At 40.5% G+C, this 20,514-nt stretch overlaps 1 protein-coding gene across 1 annotated transcript; it reads left to right on the top strand.

Moving 5' to 3' along the window:
- Positions 1-5,646: 5,646 nt before the first annotated feature.
- Positions 5,647-20,112, top strand: LOC141782666 (protein NLRC3-like). The gene is made up of 13 exons (XM_074659282.1): positions 5,647-5,756; positions 5,838-5,933; positions 6,022-6,138; positions 6,259-6,369; positions 6,801-6,926; positions 8,342-8,420; positions 9,719-9,944; positions 11,452-13,249; positions 13,344-13,517; positions 15,181-15,354; positions 15,461-15,507; positions 17,218-18,595; positions 18,835-20,112. Exons 2-12 carry the CDS (start codon positions 5,854-5,856, stop codon positions 17,799-17,801), a joined length of 3,516 nt encoding a protein of 1,171 aa, XP_074515383.1. The 5' UTR covers positions 5,647-5,756; positions 5,838-5,853; the 3' UTR covers positions 17,802-18,595; positions 18,835-20,112.
- The last annotated feature ends 402 nt before the right edge of the window (positions 20,113-20,514 follow it).

Raw genomic sequence — 20,514 nt, 5'->3', positions numbered from 1 at the left:
CAAATGTCAGAAGAGACCAACTACTACTCACCCATCTTTTAAGTGGCTACGTTTCTAGTCTGACCTTGACCGCACAGCTGAGAGGTCCGTGGTTTGTACATGGCGTAAGAGAAGTGCAGATTTAACAGAGTGGTCGATGTTATTAGGCTATAAGTAAATAAAAAGACCGCAAATCTATTTCCTTATCTTGTTGGTTTCTTATTCTGTCAATAAGAAGACACATCAAGGCCAATATTATTCATCATTATAATAAATTATTAGTTCTGCGTTATTATAAAAAAAATATAAGATGCATTTTCTACGCAAACTGCGTCTGTGATCCCAACCGCAAAAAATCAATCTACAGTGATGATGCATTACATGTTCACATTTATGTCACTTTTTATAGTAGACTGCCAATACAATAATGAAAAAAAAATAATAATTAAAAGGATTAAACTGTCTGGAGAAAGTGTGTTTAAAACATTGATTTGATGTTAAAGGGGTGCCTCATTGATTTACTAACGCACTGCCATAAATTCGGGGGACACAGGGGATCAATACAGCAGAGGCCGAGATATCCCGACTTGTAGTACCTAATATGGGACGTGTCTAGAAGGGAACCCGCAAGTTGGGGAAATCCTCGCGAGATGGTTAAGGTTAGGCATTGATCTTGAATGGTTAAGGCCACGAGAGTTTTTGCAAGTTTTTGCAGACCTCAGCTCAGATTTCACCATTTGAAGGTTACCTTCGAGACACAACCCTTAATACAGGTCAAGCACGAATAACACTGGATCCTACATTTCCCATCATGCAACAAATAGCATCTTTTCGTTAGTGCCTGTCTACCTGGCGAAGGCTATTTCTTTCAAACTTCACGCCCCTTGGCTTTCTGTTATAAATGTGTAGTCTCTAATCTAGGGATATGACGGTGAGGAAATTTTCCCACGGGTTAATAAACTTGTGACGACACCGGTGTTACCGATTACACCGGACGTTTTATAAGAAAAGATGACGGTCAATATGTGTAGCGCGCTTACTTTGATCTTTACCGTCGGGTGACGGTGTGTGTCTGGCCTCTCCGGTAGAGCTTTCCCTGCGGGGCCGCTGGGTTCTACCTGTTTTAGTCAATCAATGGATGCATGATGAACCATGTGCTGCGTTGCTTTCCGTTGGCAGCCGTTATGAGCTAATTGTATGTTGCTCTAGATAACTAGGAAAACACAAACATACACACAGATGCAAATACATAAAAACAATCAGAGAGAAATCAGTATGAGTCACAAACAAATGGTTCAAATTAGTGGAGGATTCGGCTTTGAACACATGGGAATCTTTGTGTGTACTTATGTTTGTATGTTCAAGCGTGTGCGTGTGTGTTGAAGACTTGACATCATTTGGCCAGAGGGAGGAGAGAAGAATAAAGACACTGATGTGTTTTATTATGCAGCCATGGGTGACGGGTTGTGCAGGCAAGGTCAAGTGTCTGACTGAGGGCTTATGGGAGTGGGATGGGGAGGAGGAGGTGGTGGTGGTGGTGGTAGGGGATGAAAGAGGAGTGACCATGCCTTTGGGGTGAGATAAAGTTACGCTTGGTTCAGTGTGATTTTGGAGGAGAGAGGGAAGGCTGGATAGACGGCTGCTGCAGGGTCACTGCTTAGCCGTCACCGGAGTGTTGCATCTGCTGAAAACTCTTTGAAAATGCAAGACAGACTTCTAGTGTGAGTGAAACACTGTGTCAGCCTCCCTTGTAATGTCAACCTGGACGATGGCAAACAGGAGAATTCACAAAGAATGGATTGCGGCCGCTGGTAACATCATGAATTGCGCATCACTTGCTACCGTTGTCTGCCTCGTCTCAATGTCCGATTCAATGAAGATACCGCGCCAATGATATGACAGCGCAAACACACCCACAAAGTTTTGCAGCTGAGTGCAAAATGTGCCCTTTTTTTGCCTCAATTATCCATGTGGCAATGTATAAATGTTGCCTTTGCGCCAAGAACACAGTAGGCTGAACAATGGCAGAGAGAGAAAGAAAAAGAATATTTTCAGATCTCGAGCTACAGGTCCTGACCGATGAGGTGCATTCCTCAAAACTTCAGGCAAGGAATTTAAATGTGACAGAGATTTGGGATTAAATATGCAAAGATAGCTGGAAAGTCTGGGCGTGACACCCCTTATAAATACTCTTCAGTTACCACCAACTCTCTGAAGACGCTATAATTACACTGTAACTGTGTGTGGCTATTAGCGCTTGATCTCGACCGGGAATTGGACTGTTTTTGCAATGAGGCTCATTTGCATAGAAAAGGGCCAATTTTGCGCTAAATGTCTGTGTATTACCTCATTTAAATACCTGCAAATAGCACAGGAGCATGAGACACTATTTGCTTCGCAGCGCAGTCAGGGGTGCATTTCACCCTTTGCGGGTGCTTTGAGAATTTATTTTGTTCTTATTTGTGCAGGTTTAGCAGGCGCAAAACCCACACAATCCTTTCGTGAATCCTCCCCTTGGAGCTGATCTCTTGCAGGATCAAACAACAATCAACAACAGTCTGTCTTAATACAAAACCTGCATACCTATATATATGTTGCAAGAGTAAAGTCAACTCAAAAGAAAGTACCTTGAAGCTGCAGGTCAGAAGCTTGTCCATTGTCAGCCTTTGTCTTGAGAACTGAACGTCAGACACACATTGGGCCTTGCATAAGAATATTTTCTTATTCTTATCCTTTAAACTGAGACTTTCTTGACTTTCAAAATTATGTTTTAAATTTACAAACATCACATGAATCATGGCGCAATTCAAACAGGATCAAAAAAACATTTGTCTCTCGCCGTTGATTACTGTACATATATTTTCCACCAGAAGGAGCGGGACTTCACATCTCTATATCAAAAACATACATAAGTATATGTCTAACTTTAATGAGCCAGGCACTATAGGGGTCCACAGACCTTCGGTTCACGAACAGTGGTGTAGAATATCACTTTCTGTCATCAGAAAAGTACCATATAACTCACTTCAATGATGGGAGACAGGAGACAGGAGTGTTCTTATGCCCCAGCTTGCCGATTTCTGAAAACTAAAATAAGGGCTAAGTTAACCCATACGGTATTCAGAGAGAGTTATGCTGGCTTTTTAAAGGACCAGTGTGTAATATTTAGGGGTATCTACTGGCAGAAATGTTTTAGTATTTAGTATAATCACTTGATAATAAGAGTCATTGTGTTTTCGTTACCTTAAAATGAGCCCTTTATATCTACATAGGGAGTAGGTCCTCTCCACATAGTCCGCCATGTTGCACCGCCATGTTTCTACTGTAGCCCAGAACGGACAAATTGGAGTCAATAACATTTCTCGCTCCCGTCGCCACCACTCTCTCTCTCTTGCTTCATCACTCATTTCCCACGTACACACACTCTATGCGCTGGTTCTGCTCCAGCTGGCTCTAGAGAGGGCCACTGTAGCTCTCCAACACACTTGGCACACGGGAGAGTCTTCAATTGGTTGCAATCTCCTCACCTCACCGCTTAGATACCGCCAGATCCTATCCACTGGACCTTTAAAGAAAGATGACTTAAAAGTAAAGCACGGCTGGAACGGGCTTGTGTGTTTCTGTGGATGCTGTAGAGCTGAAAACAAATGCCACCCTCAACTATCATCTGATCCTGCTCAAAGCACATACACTGTATAAAGAGAAAAAACACGCAAATCTGCAGGGAATTGATAATATTCAGTGTTAGCTTTGAGCTGTTTATGAGATTAGGTGGCATTAATCATTGAGCCGGTACCTCACTCATCACCCTAATTTAGGAGGACCGTCATTTTTTAAAAGGATGAACCCTCCTGCTCCAACAGATATATATTTTTGCCGTGGAGCTTTGACTTTAAGCTTGTCATCCTGGAACAGCAGGGCCTTGGCGGCTGGCACACACTCTTTCAGGGCCTTAATCCACATTACAGTTGGCTGGCGTTCTCCTTCTTCGGCTCCATGATCAGAGCATGACAGACAGAAACACACAGAGAGAAAGAGAGGGGGTGAAGAGACCTTCCTTCAACCCCACATCTGTTGAGTGGCAGGATCCAATGTATGTTTTATTATTCATTCTTCAAGAGTATTGATAAAGTCAGTTTATCTGAGTTTCCCTGGAATAATAAAAGCATTCTTGTCCAAAACAATAGGAGGGGTGGGTTTACCACACTCTCAGCGTTATTATTGGCTGAGTAATGTTGTAGCTACAATCTCCTACTGGTTGAAAAACCAACATGGTTGAACTTGAGGGTCTGCTGCCTCATGGCCCGTCCACACAGGGAACGTCAGCAGCACGTGGCGGCTGCGGAACCGGTTGATTTTTATTTCGGCATCCATGTTAACAGGTTAGAGCCGCCACACTGCCCGCGTGAATTTAAAAGTTGAGCGATGATTTTCCTCACATGAATTCATCCTGTTCAAGCTAGCTATCTTCCTCTGTCAACCACAATCTGTCATCTGTCATTAAACTTATTGAGCCACGTCAATAGACAGTTGTCTTCGGAGAAAAGCTTTACGACAACGTTGTGTTTAACTTTTTTACACCTTTTATCGACATACATAATATACTATACAATGACTTTTTTCATGGCTTTTTCGACATACCAAGACTTTTTTCTTCATATTTTTTTACATTTTTTACTTCGTTCGACATATTATATCACTTTTTCAGAGATAAATACTTTACTTTTTTCAACATACTTTATGAATTTTTTCATCATACAGTTCAGCTTATTTCGACATACTACAATATACATTTTTTACAACTTTTTTCGACATAAATACTATGAATTTCTTTGATATAGTGTGCTATTACTTTTTTTGTTCGAAGAATAATATGTCGAGAAATTTCATTAAAAAAAGTCATAGTAGGGGTGCCACTGTAGCTCACCTGGTAGAGCAGGTGCCCAATGTCCTTACCGCAGCGGCCCGGGTTTTCGACCTGTGGCCGTTTGCTACATGTCCTCCCCTTGTTCTCTCCTCCTTTCAATACTACTCTGTCACAATCAATAAAGGCATTAAGGCTCAAAAAACAGCATACTATGCTATGACTTTTTTTAATTACATTTTTCGACATACTATACTATGAATTATTTCACTTATTTCACAACAATGACCGGCTCGCTGTACATTATCCCTCACTTGTTTAACTTATTTTAAGGTTAAAACTTACTTTTAAATATTCCTCTATAAAATTTAAAAAATCCTGAGTAAATAAGCAACAGTCAAAGTTAAAGTTTGGGGTGAAAAGAAACAGTATTAGTTATCAGAAATCTAATCTGCTGCAGTCTGAGGAACGTGTGGGTGTGGTTTGATAAGATTTACAGAGATCTTGCATCACCTTTTCCCAACTAAGCCCAGCCCATCTCCAAACCAGTAAGAAGAGCACAGACTAAAAAAGAGAAATCATCTTTTGAAATTGGGTCTTCATTGGAGGACTCCATCACGTATGTTTTCAGAGCCTTTAAGGTCAAAGGTAGGCAGGTTATGATGTTAATTACCACCATCTATTGGGGACACAATATAACTACGTCAGGTGATCTGTGACTGTGACAGATTTAGCCTCTGCAACAGGTTGGACTGGTTTGAGCATGTGAAACTTATGTGAGGAGGATGTGACAGAAATAAATCAGAAGCACACAAACACTCAGGAACAGTCGGAGAATGAGGAGGGATTTCTGTTTTAATGCTTCTCTACAGTGTTTTTAAAATTTGATAACCTATGGATGTGAGTTTGGCAGGTAAGAATCTTTACTCACAAATGAACTGTAATTAATGTGACATACTGGTGATAGAGGTGATCATCATGATTTCTGTAAAAGGTGTATACGCTCCAACATGAATGTGTCCAACAAGAGAGAGGTCGACGACTTCTCCACTTCTGAGCAACACGACAGCCGGACCAGAGATCATCAGAGGTGAGATAAACATTTCTCTGACTGTTAATGACTGTTCATCCTCTCAGAGCTCTAAAGTTAAACGTGTACTGTTTATGTTACATTGAAGCCAGGTGAACCAGGAGGGACCAGACTTGCCTGGACTCGGTTGTGTGTCCGCGAAGAGCGGCTGGTCTACGTGGGAGCCAATCGGGTTCGAGGACAGAGGCCAATCTGATAATCAAATGTAAGAATTTAAAACACACAAGTTTGTTATTGCGTGACTTAGCTGACTTGAATTAGAGTCGAAAATTTGTTAAATTCATAACCTGGAGTTTGTATGTTGAATGTTTATGTTGTTTTGAAGCCCGGTGAAGCAGGAGAGACCAGATGTTCCAGACTGTGTGTCCATGAAGAGTGGCCGGTCTATAAGTGTACCTATTGAATTCAAGAATGAAGGGCCAATTATTGAGCCAAGGTAAGAATTTAAAGCATGAATATTTTATTGCAGTTGACCTGTATTATTCATGATTTAAAGATGCAATGTGTAAGATCTGGCCAGAATTTTCATTTTCATTTTCTAACGTTATCAACAGAATGTGAAGAGGTTCAAGTGTCGACGTTATGTCAAAGACGTCTATGTATTGTGTTGCAGACAGAGCCCGCAGAAGCGCCGTCAAAAAATGTTCTAGTGCACTTGCAAAGCGCGCCCTGTCGCGTTCTTAAACAGTGTTATTTTCAGTGTTAACTTGCTTATAATATAGCTACCATATTGACCTTGATTGTGAGACACCCCTTTTTTTCAAGACTCCTACTTTAAAAAAGATTTGGACCGCAGCGTAGAGTCAGAAATTAAAGTTCAATTCATAACCTGGAGTTTGAATGTTGAATGTTTATGTTGTGTTGAAGCCCGGTGAAGCAGGAGAGACCAGACTCACCTGTTCCAGATGTTCCAGACTGTTTGTCCATGAAGAGTGGCCGATCTATAAGTGTACCTATTGAATTCAAGAATGAAGGGCCGATTATTGAGCCAAGGTAAGAATTTAAAGCTCACAGGTACTGCATTTAGCATAAAAAATATGCTCAAATCATAACAAACTGCAGTCCAACAGGCAACAACAGCTGTCAGTGTGTCAGTGTGCTGACTTGACTAGGACTTGCCCCCCAAACTGCATGTGATTATCATAAAGTGGGCATGTCTGTAAAGGGGAGACTCATGGTTACCAAAATAATCCATTTTCATTCACATATCTGGAGGTCAGAGGTCAAGGGACCCCTTTGAAAATTGCCATGCCAGTTTTTCTTTGCCAAAATTTAGCGTACGTTTGGAGCGTTATTTAGCCTATTGCTCGACAAGATAGTATGACGTGGTATACAAACGGATACCGTAGGTTTTCTAGGTTTAGGTTTTATCTTCACTTTAGCTTTAGAACTGAGCCCGCTACAACCTAAAAATTGCAAGTTTTGTTAATGCGTTAAAGAAATAAGTTGCATTTAAACAAATTTGTGTTAACACGTTAACTTTGACAGCCCTAATAGAGAGCGATGACGTCCACATAGACGTCGAGGTGGACAGATGCGTCTAAAAACACTAGACTTTTACCCAGGAGATCGCTGTTGGTGTCCCGTGTGAAACCGGAAGGCAACATTGACTTATTTGTCAGGTAATTTCCATACTTAAGTCATGCCACTTACGTAGTTATTTTAACCCAAACCACAACCCCTTAACTCAGGTACTTCAAGGAAGTAAGTGATGGAAAAAAGCTATATTGTTTTTGTCGTCAGTAACTGGAAGGTACCTGGCGGTTGGCCAACATTCTTCCTTTCCTCCCACAACTCAACGTTTTGGTGAATTTGCCCCTGCAAAGGCTGAGTGGGTGAAGATAATGGATGGGTTTATAATGACAATAAATGTTCGTCAGTGCAGGTAGACTGAAATCAATGATTTTGAAAAATATCCATCAAACTTTTTTCACTCAAGACATCACATCCACAAATTCACAGCAGAATACAACATCTGTGATGGTACGTGTCCACAGGGGCGTGTTTTATCAAACCGGAACCAAACATGGCGGCTCGTATGGAAACTTTTCTTTCACCGAAATGTGTTGAAAATATTTTGTGTGAGAAATAAGCCCTGCAGTTGCTGAATCCGTCTTTATTTTAGATCGACGATGGTTAGTTTAAAAGTTTCTAGGGAGTTTCCAGAGACGGCGAGTCGCGCTGGACACCCCCGATTTAAAATTAGCCTCAACTTTAGGCCAATTAGGAGCGGCCAACGTGACGGACCGCCTCTCGAATCGCACCGCCATGCTACCAGAATGCATTATACGGTTGCTCACATAGACAATGAATGGGAAGCGTGGAAGGATGGAGGCTGTGGGCATACTGTATACCATCAGTGTGTGTGTAGGTGTGTATATATGACTTCATGTTTTCTGGGTCTACAGAGCTCACCGGAAGAGGTCAGGCGTTCTCAGTAATCGACCTGCACAGAAGCATCAACAGAACCTGGACTCCATTTTCATGGTAATATAAGTACAACAGCACTTTTTACTTCATATGGTGCAAACATTGAATCTTTGTGTTCTGAATTTGAATGTATATGAGTGAAAACGAATGCTATGATTTCTGTCTACAGTTTTAAACACAAATACAAGTACAAATTCAAAAGCAGCTGAACTTCCTGTGTTTATCTTGTTTTGGCACCGTCTGTCACCCAAAGTCTTCTTAAGTTACCGTCAGGAAAGTCCCGTGCATTCAAAACCTGTTAGATCACACAATGACTGTTCATCCGTTGGCTGAGCTCCAAGTGGATTATGTTCCAATGTGACGCATTTTCAAGCTGTTTTCATGCACCGTTCATAGCTATACCTACGAAAAGTAATGCACTATAATTCGTGTGTAATCCATGTAATCGTGAGACGGGACAGGTGATGTAATATAAAGAGCGATAAAGTCTGCATAGGGTGGAGGTCGGGGTGGACAGGTGGGTCTAATAACACCAGACTTTCACCCAGGAGATCGCTGTTGGTGAGACCAGAAGTGAACATTGACTTATTTGTCACGTAACAGTTTATTGTTGCACACATTATAACATTTTACATACTATATACTGTATATCTATATAAGTATTTAATAATGATTACAAAATTATTTGTAAATCTTTAAGAAATTGTTCGTAAAACATCTGTAAACATTACATAGATAGATATTTGTAAGACTTTGTTAATGGTTAATAATTGTTTTGTAAACCGTCTTTGGATGAATATTATAAAGTTGCAACTGATGATTATAATGTTTTGTTAAATGGGTAATAAATATGTTGTAAAGCATCTATTAACATTTATTAGATATATAGTTAATACTTAGTCAATGGTTAATAATTGGTTTCTGGTCCATCTATCTATGTAATGTTTATAGATGTTTCACACACATTCTTAAAGGTTTACAAATCATTTGGTAATTATTAACAAATACTTAATATAGTATAGAGAATGTTATAATGTGTGCAACAATTAACTGTTAATAAATACTTTACTGTTTTTTTGTAATCAGAATGTAATTGTTATTGTCTCTTATCAGCTACGATACAATATATAATTTATAAGTAATTATTTCATATTACACAAACTAATGATAAAATAACTGAAATGATAGCATTACTAATAATTAGTAAACATTATTAATTATCATGTCATTGTTAACAGAAAAAATAACTATTAACTAAGTTTAATTAATCAATTTACCATTTATAAATGATGGTTATTACAAAGTGTACCTTTGTTTCCATCATTGTGAATAAATTATACACTTTACTCTTCCAGCTTCTTGAAGACAACATTGTGACTTTTGTGAAGAACGAGCTGAAGAAGTTCAAGAAAGTTCTAGAAAGTTCAGAAGGCTTTGAGGGGCTGGAAGAAGACGATGAAGTCGCAGGTGGTCAAGAAAAAGACGAGCAGAGGAGCAGCAACATCGACGCATTTCTGAAGCTCACGCTGAACTTCCTGAGGAACATGAAGCAGGAGCAGCTGGCTGACTCTCTGCAGAGCAGTAAGATGCTTTTATTAATCACATAACGCTTCTAGAAATATGGAATTTTTCTATTAGATCTATGAACTCCAGATTTGAAACTACAAAACATGAAGTTGGATTCCTGAATAAAGTACATTTTATTAAGCAACATTATTTTAAATTAAGGTTGTTTTGATTAGCAGAACCGGAGCGTTGAGAAATGTATGCATTCGTCAAAATGTGACATCTCACATGCCCTGTCTCCCAAAAATTATATTCCCATACTAAACCCAAACTAAACTGCATTCTCAATTACGTTTTGAGTGAACGTATTTTGTCGCAGATTACGTTTGTCTTTGATGTATCACAAATACGTTTGTAATGATCGTTTGCGGCGACGTAGTACAACGAGCAAACGTTAATTAAAGCAGCAGTAGGCAAGATTGGAGCAAATATGATTCTAAAAAAGTTATATAAAGACGGACGAGTATAAGGTCATAAATTCCACTTCCTCCATGTCAGAGGATGGGGCATGGGCCAAACTAAAAAGTCAAGGTACACATCAAATATATTTTTCCCAAAGATGGTTTCTGTCATTTTAAGTAGTTCTTATCACACTGATGTTATAAGTTTGGTTTTAATTAGTTATTTGATGCTATAAAAAGGGGGCGAGACGTCATGATTGACAGCTGTGAGTCTCTCTCGCTGACGACCTGCGGCCGTGCTCGGCTTGCGATTGTTCGGGCGGATGACCTCGATACCGCGGCTCCACCGCCCGATCACTACTGCGCAGACTCTGGCTCCAAATGACGTCAAAACCTCAAGATGGCAGCTCCTGTATCCGGGATATTTTGGCTTCACTTCTGTACATCTTTATATACAGTCTATGCCTCAACCTAAGGAAGTAGTGTTGTTGTTTTTTTTGTTGTTTTTTTCGATAAACAACGTTAACCACGTGTTTAAAACTGTTTAAAAATGCGACCGTAATCTTGGAAGTATTACATATCCCTCGAAACGTAATTGAGAATTCTGTTTAGTTGTATGGGATAGGGCTGTCAAAGTTAATGCGATAATAATGCGTTAACGCAAATTCCTTTTAACGCCACTAATTTCTTTAATGCATTAATGCAATCAATCTTTCAGAGGTTGTAGCGGGCTCCTACACCTAATGAATCCATTGGTACCAACCGTGTCATACTAGCTTGTCGCAAGGAGGTTAAATAACGTTCCAAGCTTGCGCTAAATTTTGACAATATTTATCATTGTTTTGTGTTAATTGATTTCCAGTAATACATATATACATACATTTGCATAAAGCAGCATATTTGTCCCCTCATATGTTGATAAGAGTATTAAATGCTTGACAATTCTCCCTTTAAGGTACATTTTGATTATTGAACTGATAAAAAAATGTGCGATTAATTTGCGATTAAGTATTTTAATCGATTGACGGCCCTGGTGTGGGAAGGTAATTTTGCAGGATACAGTTATATTTCACATATTTACTAAAACATCTATTGACTGATGTCATCTGTTACTTCCTCAGAAACTCTTGCTGTGATTTGCCAACGTAAACTAAAGTCTAAACTGAAGGACAAGTTTCAGTGTTTGTTTGAAGGAGTTGCCAAAGCAGGAAACCCGACACTTCTGAACCGGATCTACACAGAACTGTACGTCACAGAGGGAGAGAGCGGTGAGGTCAACGAACGACATGAGGTCAGACAGATAGAAGCGGCATCCCGAAATACGGCAAGTTCAGAAACAACAATCGGCTGTGAGGATATATTCAAACCTTTACCTGGAAGAGACGAACCAGTCCGAACTCTGGTGACAAAGGGAGTGGCCGGCGTCGGGAAAACTGTGTTAACGCAGAAGTACATCCTGGACTGGGCTGAAGACAAAGCCAACCACGACGTACAGTTTGTCTTTCCATTCACTTTCCGAGAGCTCAATTTGCTGAAAGCAAAAAAGTACAGTTTGGTGGAACTTGTTCATCACGTCTTTACTGAAACCAAAGAAGCAGGAATCTGCAGGTTTGAAAAGTTCCGGGTTGTGTTCATCTTTGACGGCCTGGACGAGTGTCGACTTCATCTGGACTTTCACAACAACGAGATCCTGACTGACGTCACAGAGTCGACTTCAGTGGAAGTGCTACTGACGAACCTCATTCGAGGTAAACTGCTTCCCTCTGCTCACATCTGGATAACCACACGACCCGCAGCGGCCAATCAGATCCCTCCTGAATGCATCGACATGGTGACAGAGGTGAGAGGGTTCAGTGACCCGCAGAAGGAGGAGTACTTCAGGAGGAGATTCGGAGACGAGGAACACGCCGGCAGAATCATCTCCCACATCGAGGCGTCGCGGAGCCTCCACATCATGTGCCACATCCCGGTGTTCTGCTGGATCACTGCCACGGTCCTGGACCGTTTGTTGAAACTCAGAGAGAGAGCAGAGCTGCCCAGGACCCTGACTGAGATGTACATCCACTTCCTGGTGGTTCAGACCAAACAGGGGAATGTAAAGTATCACAGCAGTGCGGCGGCAGCGGCGGATCCGGTCTGGAACGGAGAGGTCAAGAACACCATTCTCACTCTGGGAAAACTGGCCTTTGAGCAGCTGGAGAAAGGAAACCTGATCTTCTATGAAGCAGACCTGAAAGAGTGCGGCGTTGACATACAAGCTGCCGCTGTCCACTCGGGACTATTCTCAGAGATCTTCAGAGATGAGCTGAACCAGGGCAGGGTGTTCTGCTTTGTCCATCTGAGCGTTCAGGAGTTTCTGGCTGCACTTTATGTCTTCCTGAAGTTCATCAACACCGGCATCGATCTCCTGAGAAGACAAAGGCGGTTCAACTCAGTGCCATTACAGCGTGAATTTAACTTTAAACACTTCTACCAGAATGCAGTGGACAAGGCTTTAGAGAGTCCAAATGGACACCTTGACTTGTTTGTCCGCTTCCTCCTTGGCCTTTCACTGGAGACCAATCAGACTCTCCTACGAGGCCTGCTAAAAACGACAGGAAGTAAGCAAGACGCCAAAGTGACACTAGTGCAGTACATCAAGAAGAAGATCAGGGACGATCCTTCTCCAGAGAGGAGCATCAATCTGTTCCACTGTCTGAATGAGCTGAATGATCGTTCTCTAGTGGAGGAGATCCAACAGTACCTGACGTCAGGAAGTTTCTTTGGAAGCAAACTCTCTCCTTCTCAGTGGTCGGCGCTCGTCTTCATCTTGCTGTCATCACAAAAAGATCTGGACGTGCTTGACCTGAGGAAATTCTCTGCTTCAGAGGAGGCTTTCCTGAGGCTGCTGCCAGTGGTCAAAGCATCCAAAACAGCGCTGTAGGTTGTACAGATACATGGAAGCATGAAATATGTTCAATATGATAATTTCTGTAAAGGCTAACACTTCATATTCAAACTTTGTCTTCTTCAGGCTGAGTGGTTGTAAACTCTCACAGAAAAGCTGTGAAGCTCTGGTTTCAGTTTTCAGCTCCAAGACCTCTAGTCTGAGAGAGCTGGACCTGAGTAACAACGACCTGCAGGATACGGGAGTCATGCTGCTCTCAGCTGGACTCAAGAGTCCACACTGTAGACTGGAGATTCTCAGGTCAGTATTCGTTCAACAGATTAACAAAATAGATGAATTATAACCATTTAGAACCATTCACATTATTCACCGTTAACGAATGTCACAAGAACCAATAGTTAGGTACCAAGTCGATGCCAAAATTCTGAAAACGTGACAATACTTGTTTTTCTACACGACGTAGGTATCATAGGTACCGTCAGGGCTCAAGACTAACGGCGTCCCATCTATCCGGGCACAATATAAAATGTGTTTGGGACGCAGTAAACTCATTATCTGGAGATGCACCCTATTTTTTCCTTTTGATAATGCCTCATTGTGAACAACAAATCTGTTTGGAAATCAGCAGGATGAGAGCCAGTTGACGTTTGCTGTTAGCTCCGTGCAGGACTGTTCTGCCTACTAGCTGCTAACAGCTAACAACATTATGATGCGTTCAGGCTCTATTCAGTAAAAATGTGTAATTAGGCAAAGGTAAATTCTAACTTTTGTCATGATGTGTTCAAATGTAATCTTGTAAAATGTAGGTGTAAATGTTGGTGAGAAACTTGAATAAATCCATGTGTTTAAAGGGACTGTTTGTAACTCCTTAAACGTATAAATCATTGCGGGTCGGTGTCCCATGCGCACTCGCATGTGGCTACGCTGTTCAAACACAAACTACACGGAAGCACCAAAACCGCAAAGTTATATCTAGTGAAGCCCGTCTTGCAAAACAGTGTTAACTCTTCCTGCTTCAGCCCCCCGGTCAGAAGACACAGGGGAGACCGTAGCTTTGGTCTCCAGTGCCGGAGTCTCTGCTGTGCTATGCTCCTCTGCATGCCTGCTTCCCTTCACTCACACACCGCGCTCGTTCTCACTCGCTCCACCTCTCACGTGCATGCACGCACACTACACACTGCAGAAGAGTTACATTATCGTCTCCGACCAAAACTCCGGTGTCTCCCCTGTTCCTTCTGACCACGGTCGAGAGGCTGAGGCAGGAAAAGCCAACACTAGGATCAGCATTGATTCATGGAGAGACCTTCGTCTGGTCAGCTAACATTACTGCCAAGCAGCTGAAATATAGAGTGATATTGTGGTTTTAGCTGACGTGTGTCGCCTCACTGTTTTGACCGATGCTCGTTCATGTCTATGTAGAGCGAGCACAAGCGCCAGCAACAGGACGCTGACTTTCATTGACTTAACGGCCACAGGTGTCGCTGTTAACAAGCAATTTCTGATTCTTACATAGAGTCCCTTTAAAATTCTGGTATTGTGACATCCCTAATCAGTAAAGTTATGTGACCTCTTTAGAAGTCAGTTTCTGTTTGTTCTTAAAAACAACCAGAATAATAACATGTTGCATGAGAAAATATTTCATTGTTTCCACTCCTTTTGGCTTACGGTGATAAAAAAAAATACCAAAAATACCACAAAAGATTTCTGACCAATTGAGTTGAGCATTCAATGGAGCAAATCACAGACTTAATCACTGGGTTGCTAAAATGAGGGTTAGAGGAAGCAATGACATTGACAGGCAGGTTGTTGCAGGGTCTGCAGTCATGCAGATGTTGAACACTGACTGTCCTGGTAAAAAGTGAGTGAACCTCTCAATGTAACAGTTGATGAAGCTTTGCAGTATCTAAATGACTGATTAATGAAGGTGTAAATCTAACATGAAGTTTTGTGAATGTGTTTGCAGGCTCTCAGGTTGTCTGGTCACAGAGAAAGGCTGCGCTTTCCTGGCTTCAGCTCTGAAGTCCAACCCGTCCCATCTGAGAGAGCTGGATCTGAGCTTCAACCACCCAGGAGACTCAGGAGTGACGCTGCTGTGTGCTGGACGGGATGACCCACGCTGGAAACTGGAAACTCTCAAGTAGAGTAGATTATATAATAGTACAGATACATTATGCCTGTTGCATATGTGTTCATATGTTCATGTGTCTTTCTCTGTCATTCACAATTCTCTACCTCTTCCACAGGATGGATCATTGTGGAAAGTGTCGACTGAACCCATCACCTCTTAGGTGTAAGTTAAACGTTTCTAGTTTCAGTAGACGTGTTTCCATTCAGTTGTCAAGCGAATTTTAAGCACAATGTCGCAAAAAAAAGAAATGCAAATTAGCCGCGTTTCCATCGACTGGCAAATAAACTTGGCTACGGTGTAGTTTGGTCGCTATAGGTGACGCATCGCTGTAATCCGCCAGTAAACAGAGTAGAAGAAGAGGTAGAGGTTGTGAACCGGAAACAAAACAAGTCAACTTGGCCATCTAACTATCTACGAGAGAAAAATGCAGAGATCTTGAGGAATTTGTTTCTAGTCTAGTCTAGTTGTAGGTCCGTACACTACCCTCCAAAAATGGCGGCGCACCCCCACAATGCTCTGTGATTCCCATTCCCTATTGGACAAGTTTTGATTGTTTTCTTCATATCAGCTAGTATTGGCCACGTTTCATGTTGTCTGGAGACCAAAGACAATATAAATATATATCCTGGAAGATACTGACAGCAGAAACAGTTTATCAGTCATGTGAGTTAAGTGTTTGCTACGTCAAAATGTATTCGTTTCCATAACCCATTTAGTGCATCAACTCTTTTTTTGACAAAGACAAAAACCACATCAGGCGAGCGTAAAAACTTATTTTTGCAATTCAGTTGTTTCCATACAGCTTTTCTAATGCCGTACTTCAAAATGTGCTAAAAGATACGTGGATGGAAACACGGCTAGTGATCTGATTATTGACTAAATCCTCATGTAAAAAAGATTATGCATTAAGGAATATTTGAACATTTTGGTAAATACTCTTATCCGCTTATATTGCCAAGACTTAGATGAGACGATCGACCCCTCTAATGTGTGTACGCTAAATATGAAGCTAAAGCCAGGAGACAGCCAAGGAGGGTGAAAAGAGGAGATGTCACGCATCATCATCGCGTCATATCTTTGGGGTACAACACGTGCGCAGTAAAATCTGATTGGCACTCGCCAAAATTTTAGCCAATAGTAACGCACGGCCGCAGCTCCAGTTACACTGAACGTGTGTCATACCCCATAAAGCTCAAGACTGTGTCGCAGCCTCTTTCAATAAGCCTCGTAGACAACTTAGCTCAGCATGAAGACTGGCTCTGTCCAAAGATAACATAACAAGCCTACCAGCACCTCGAAAGGCTCTGACACTCGTCGTGGTAGCAACCTGTCAATCACAAGGTAGCCCCGCCCTAAAGCATCCCCTGCTTTATGGTCTATTTGACTCTAAATGGGACCATCATTTACTAAATGAGCATCATGTTGTATTGAAGAAGACTTGAAACTAGCGATTGAGACCATAAACTCATGTTTACAATGTTTACTGAGGTAATAAATCAAGAGAGAAGTAGGCTCATTTTCTCATAGACTTCTATACAATTAGACTTCTTTTAGCAACCAGAGGAGTCGCCCCCTGCTGGCTGTTAGAGAGAATGCAAGTTTAAGGCACTTCAGCATTGGCTACACTTCTCAGATCTGAAGTGGATGTGAAAAATGACTGCTGTGAAGTCCCGCATTAAAAGTGGTTAATTATTATACAATGATGTTTCACTTCGTTCAGCCGGTCACTGTGTTCCTGTTGACATTTGCCCGTACCAATCAGTAGCGAGGGATGTATCCGTGTAACGTCATTTTCTATTGCCATGGAAGCTGCAGTAGTGGTTGCAAGTCAACCTTAACGCTGTGTTTTTGTGTCTTATTTCCTTCCATCAGATTTCTGTGAGCTTTCACTGGACCCAAACACAGCAGACAGAAACCTCTCACTGTCTGACGACCACAGACGAGTGATGTTGGTGAAAGAGAAGCAGCCGTATCCTGATCATCCGGAGAGATTCGACGGCTGGAAACAGCTGCTGTGTAGCGACGGTCTGACTGGCCGTTGTTACTGGGAGGTCCAGTGGAAAGGAAGGGTTCATATCGGCGTGACGTACGGAGGAATCAACAGGAGAGGAGACGGTGACGACTGCTGTATCGGTTGGAACGATCAGTCCTGGAGTCTGTTCTGCTCTGCTCAGAGTTACACCGCCTGGCACAATAACGCACCAACAGACGTGGCCACGCTCCCGCCCTCCGACTCCAACAGAGTAGCGGTGTATCTGGACTGGCCCGCTGGCTCTGTGTCCTTCTACTGTCTTCCTTCCATCGTGTCTTCGGTCAAACGGATCCACCTCCACACCTTCCACTCCACATTCACTGGACCCCTCTACCCTGCGTTTGGGTTCGGACGAATGCGTGAGCTTGGGGCGGACTCGAGATTTTCACCATCCTCAGTTCATCTGTCACCGATTGAAGAGTGAGTGTTGTCTCCTGTGGTTCCCAAACTGAGGCGATCACATCGAGGCGTGCATGCTTGCCAACCCTCGCAATTTTCCCTAGACACTTTTCTCCACATTTTTTTTTCCTTTTCCTTTCCTCAACATGTTTCTGGCGCTGTACAGCGTGTTTAATCCCTACTGTTTCAACCCGGACGAGAATACAGCTACACCTAATGTCGTTTCCCAGCAGAAGAGACCTGCTCACGACACAATGCGGTTTGAGCTGCGCTCGCCGCACTTCACAACGCGCTGCTCGACGCAGCGTTGCGTGGCGCAAGCCATTGGAAATAACGGATTTCAGAACGCAGCGGTGGCCGCTCTCACGCTGCATCTGAAAGGACCTTCAGTTCAAGTTTCACCAAATAACAATGTTAAAATCAGCATTTTAAAAACTCAGTTATATATGTTATATATTTATGTATATGGGTTTTCCAGTATGGTGGACGGAACCTGCCAAAATACAAAATAAATGAATTAATAAATAAATAAATGACTCAATAAATATGTCATTAAATGCAGCAAAAATAATATTAAAAATAAATGCATTAATTAATTGATCAAATGTGACAAATTGATATTTCTGTTTCAATTTGCTTCTTTATTTATTTATCTTTGTATTAATTCCCTTATTTATTTATGCCTCTGTTTAATTTTACCTTTTATTTATTTATGTATATATTTTTATCGATTTTTAAATGTATTTATTTATTTTAACATTTATTTGTATTTATTTATTTTTGCATACATTTTTTATTTAGTTATTTTTGCATTTATTTGTAAACGTATGTATTTATTTATGCATTCATGCATTTATATATTTATTTATGCACAAATTTCCCTTTGCATTTCACCCCTTATTTATTTCCCCAAACTTTATTTCAAAATGTATTTCTGCATTCTTTTCTTTTTACATTTCTTTATCTATTTCTGCCTCATTATGCAAATGAGATGGCTGTCACTCAATCACAGGGTCAGGGTGCATGACTATGTTGCAGAAATAAATAAATGCATGTAGAAGAAATAAATAAATGCATAAATAAACACATTAATTGATATATACATTTAAAAAATAAATATAAAATAAATAATAATAAATGTAAAACTAAATAAATTAATACAAATAAATGAAAGGGACATTTTTCTAAAAAGTAAATAAATAAGGGAATTAATACAAAGATGATAACTAAAATTAAAACTTTATTGTCACATTTTATCAATTAATTAATGGCCACATATATTTTAAATTTTTGCTGCATTTAATTACATATTTATTTATTGGGTCATTTATTTTTTCATTCATCTATTTTTATTGTTTCCGTCCTCCATATTCAAGGGATACAGGAGTTAGAAATAGTGACTGTAGAGCACTGATTCACTTCAGCTCTCAACACAGACTGAGACCAACACACCTGAGCCAGTTAAAAAGAACTGAAATCTGTAAAGCCAAACCTGGGCTTCTGGCTTTTTTGGTGGACTGGAAAATCCTGTTGTCCCACACCAAAAATGTGGAATGTAATGCAGTCAGCTCAAGAGACATCTCGGGAGTGCATGATACGTCTAAAATGTAATCTAATTTTACAAAAAACTACATTTAACAATTAACATTTGCATATTTCTTTTTTATTTATCGTTTAGTTTAAGTCCAGTATTTATCTACAAATCTACACAGCAACATAATCTAAAACTACTGAATGAGTGATTAAATATGCAGTAGGCCTTATTTCTCTTAAACGGGTCATGAAAAACTCACTTTTTCAGTGATATTGTGTTCATACATTTGGGTATCTGGAGTTCCTACCAACCCCCAAGCCAGTCAGAGCAGACTGGGCTTCTTAAAGAGACGGGCGCTAAAACAGAGCGTTTCAGACAGAGGGTGAATACAGGCATATTCAGACAGACACTATGAGAACAATAGTGTGTTTTTTGAATATTAAATCATGTAATCATGTTCTAGTAGAAACCAAAAATACAAGTATGAACCTGGAAATAAGCCTGATATGTCTCCTTTAATATTGATATTGGTTCACTCTTTTGCACAAACAGTATACCCATCCAGGACCCCAAGTTTTAATTTATAATTGAATTTATTCTCAAATAGTTTTAAAATCCTCTTAACTTGTCTATTTTGTATCTTTAAGGTGTGTTCATGTGTTTTTGTGTTTTTATCTTTAGTGTCTCACTGCTGCACAACCAATTGACCTTTGTAGACAAATAAAGTTTGATTAAGTGAGATGTATTTGATGTAGTTTGTATAGTTTCATTAAAGACAATAAAAAAACTAATTAAACAAAAACAAGGACTCAGTTACACTATCTGGGGCTTGAGGTAACATGTGTTATATGTGTTTCTTTGCTCTGATATGATTTTGTTTTAATTTTTTCGACATACTATACTATGACTTTTTTATGTTTTTTGACATACTACACTGACCTTTTTGATGTTTTTTGGCATACTATACTATGACTTTTTCTATGACTTTTTATGACATATTATACTTTGACTTTTTTATGTTTTTTCGACACACTATACTATGACCTTTTTGACATTTTTCGACATACTAAACTATGACCTTTTTTATGTTTTTTGACATACTATACTGACCTTTTTGATGTTTTTTCACATACTATACTATGACTTTTATGACTTTTTAGGACATATTATACTTTGACTTTTTTATGTTTTTTGACATACCATA

This window comes from Sebastes fasciatus, chromosome 2, assembly GCF_043250625.1.
Source record: "Sebastes fasciatus isolate fSebFas1 chromosome 2, fSebFas1.pri, whole genome shotgun sequence".
In the NCBI taxonomy this organism is placed as follows: Eukaryota; Metazoa; Chordata; class Actinopteri; order Perciformes; family Sebastidae; genus Sebastes; species Sebastes fasciatus.
This window is presented reverse-complemented; position numbering and strand designations above follow the sequence as displayed.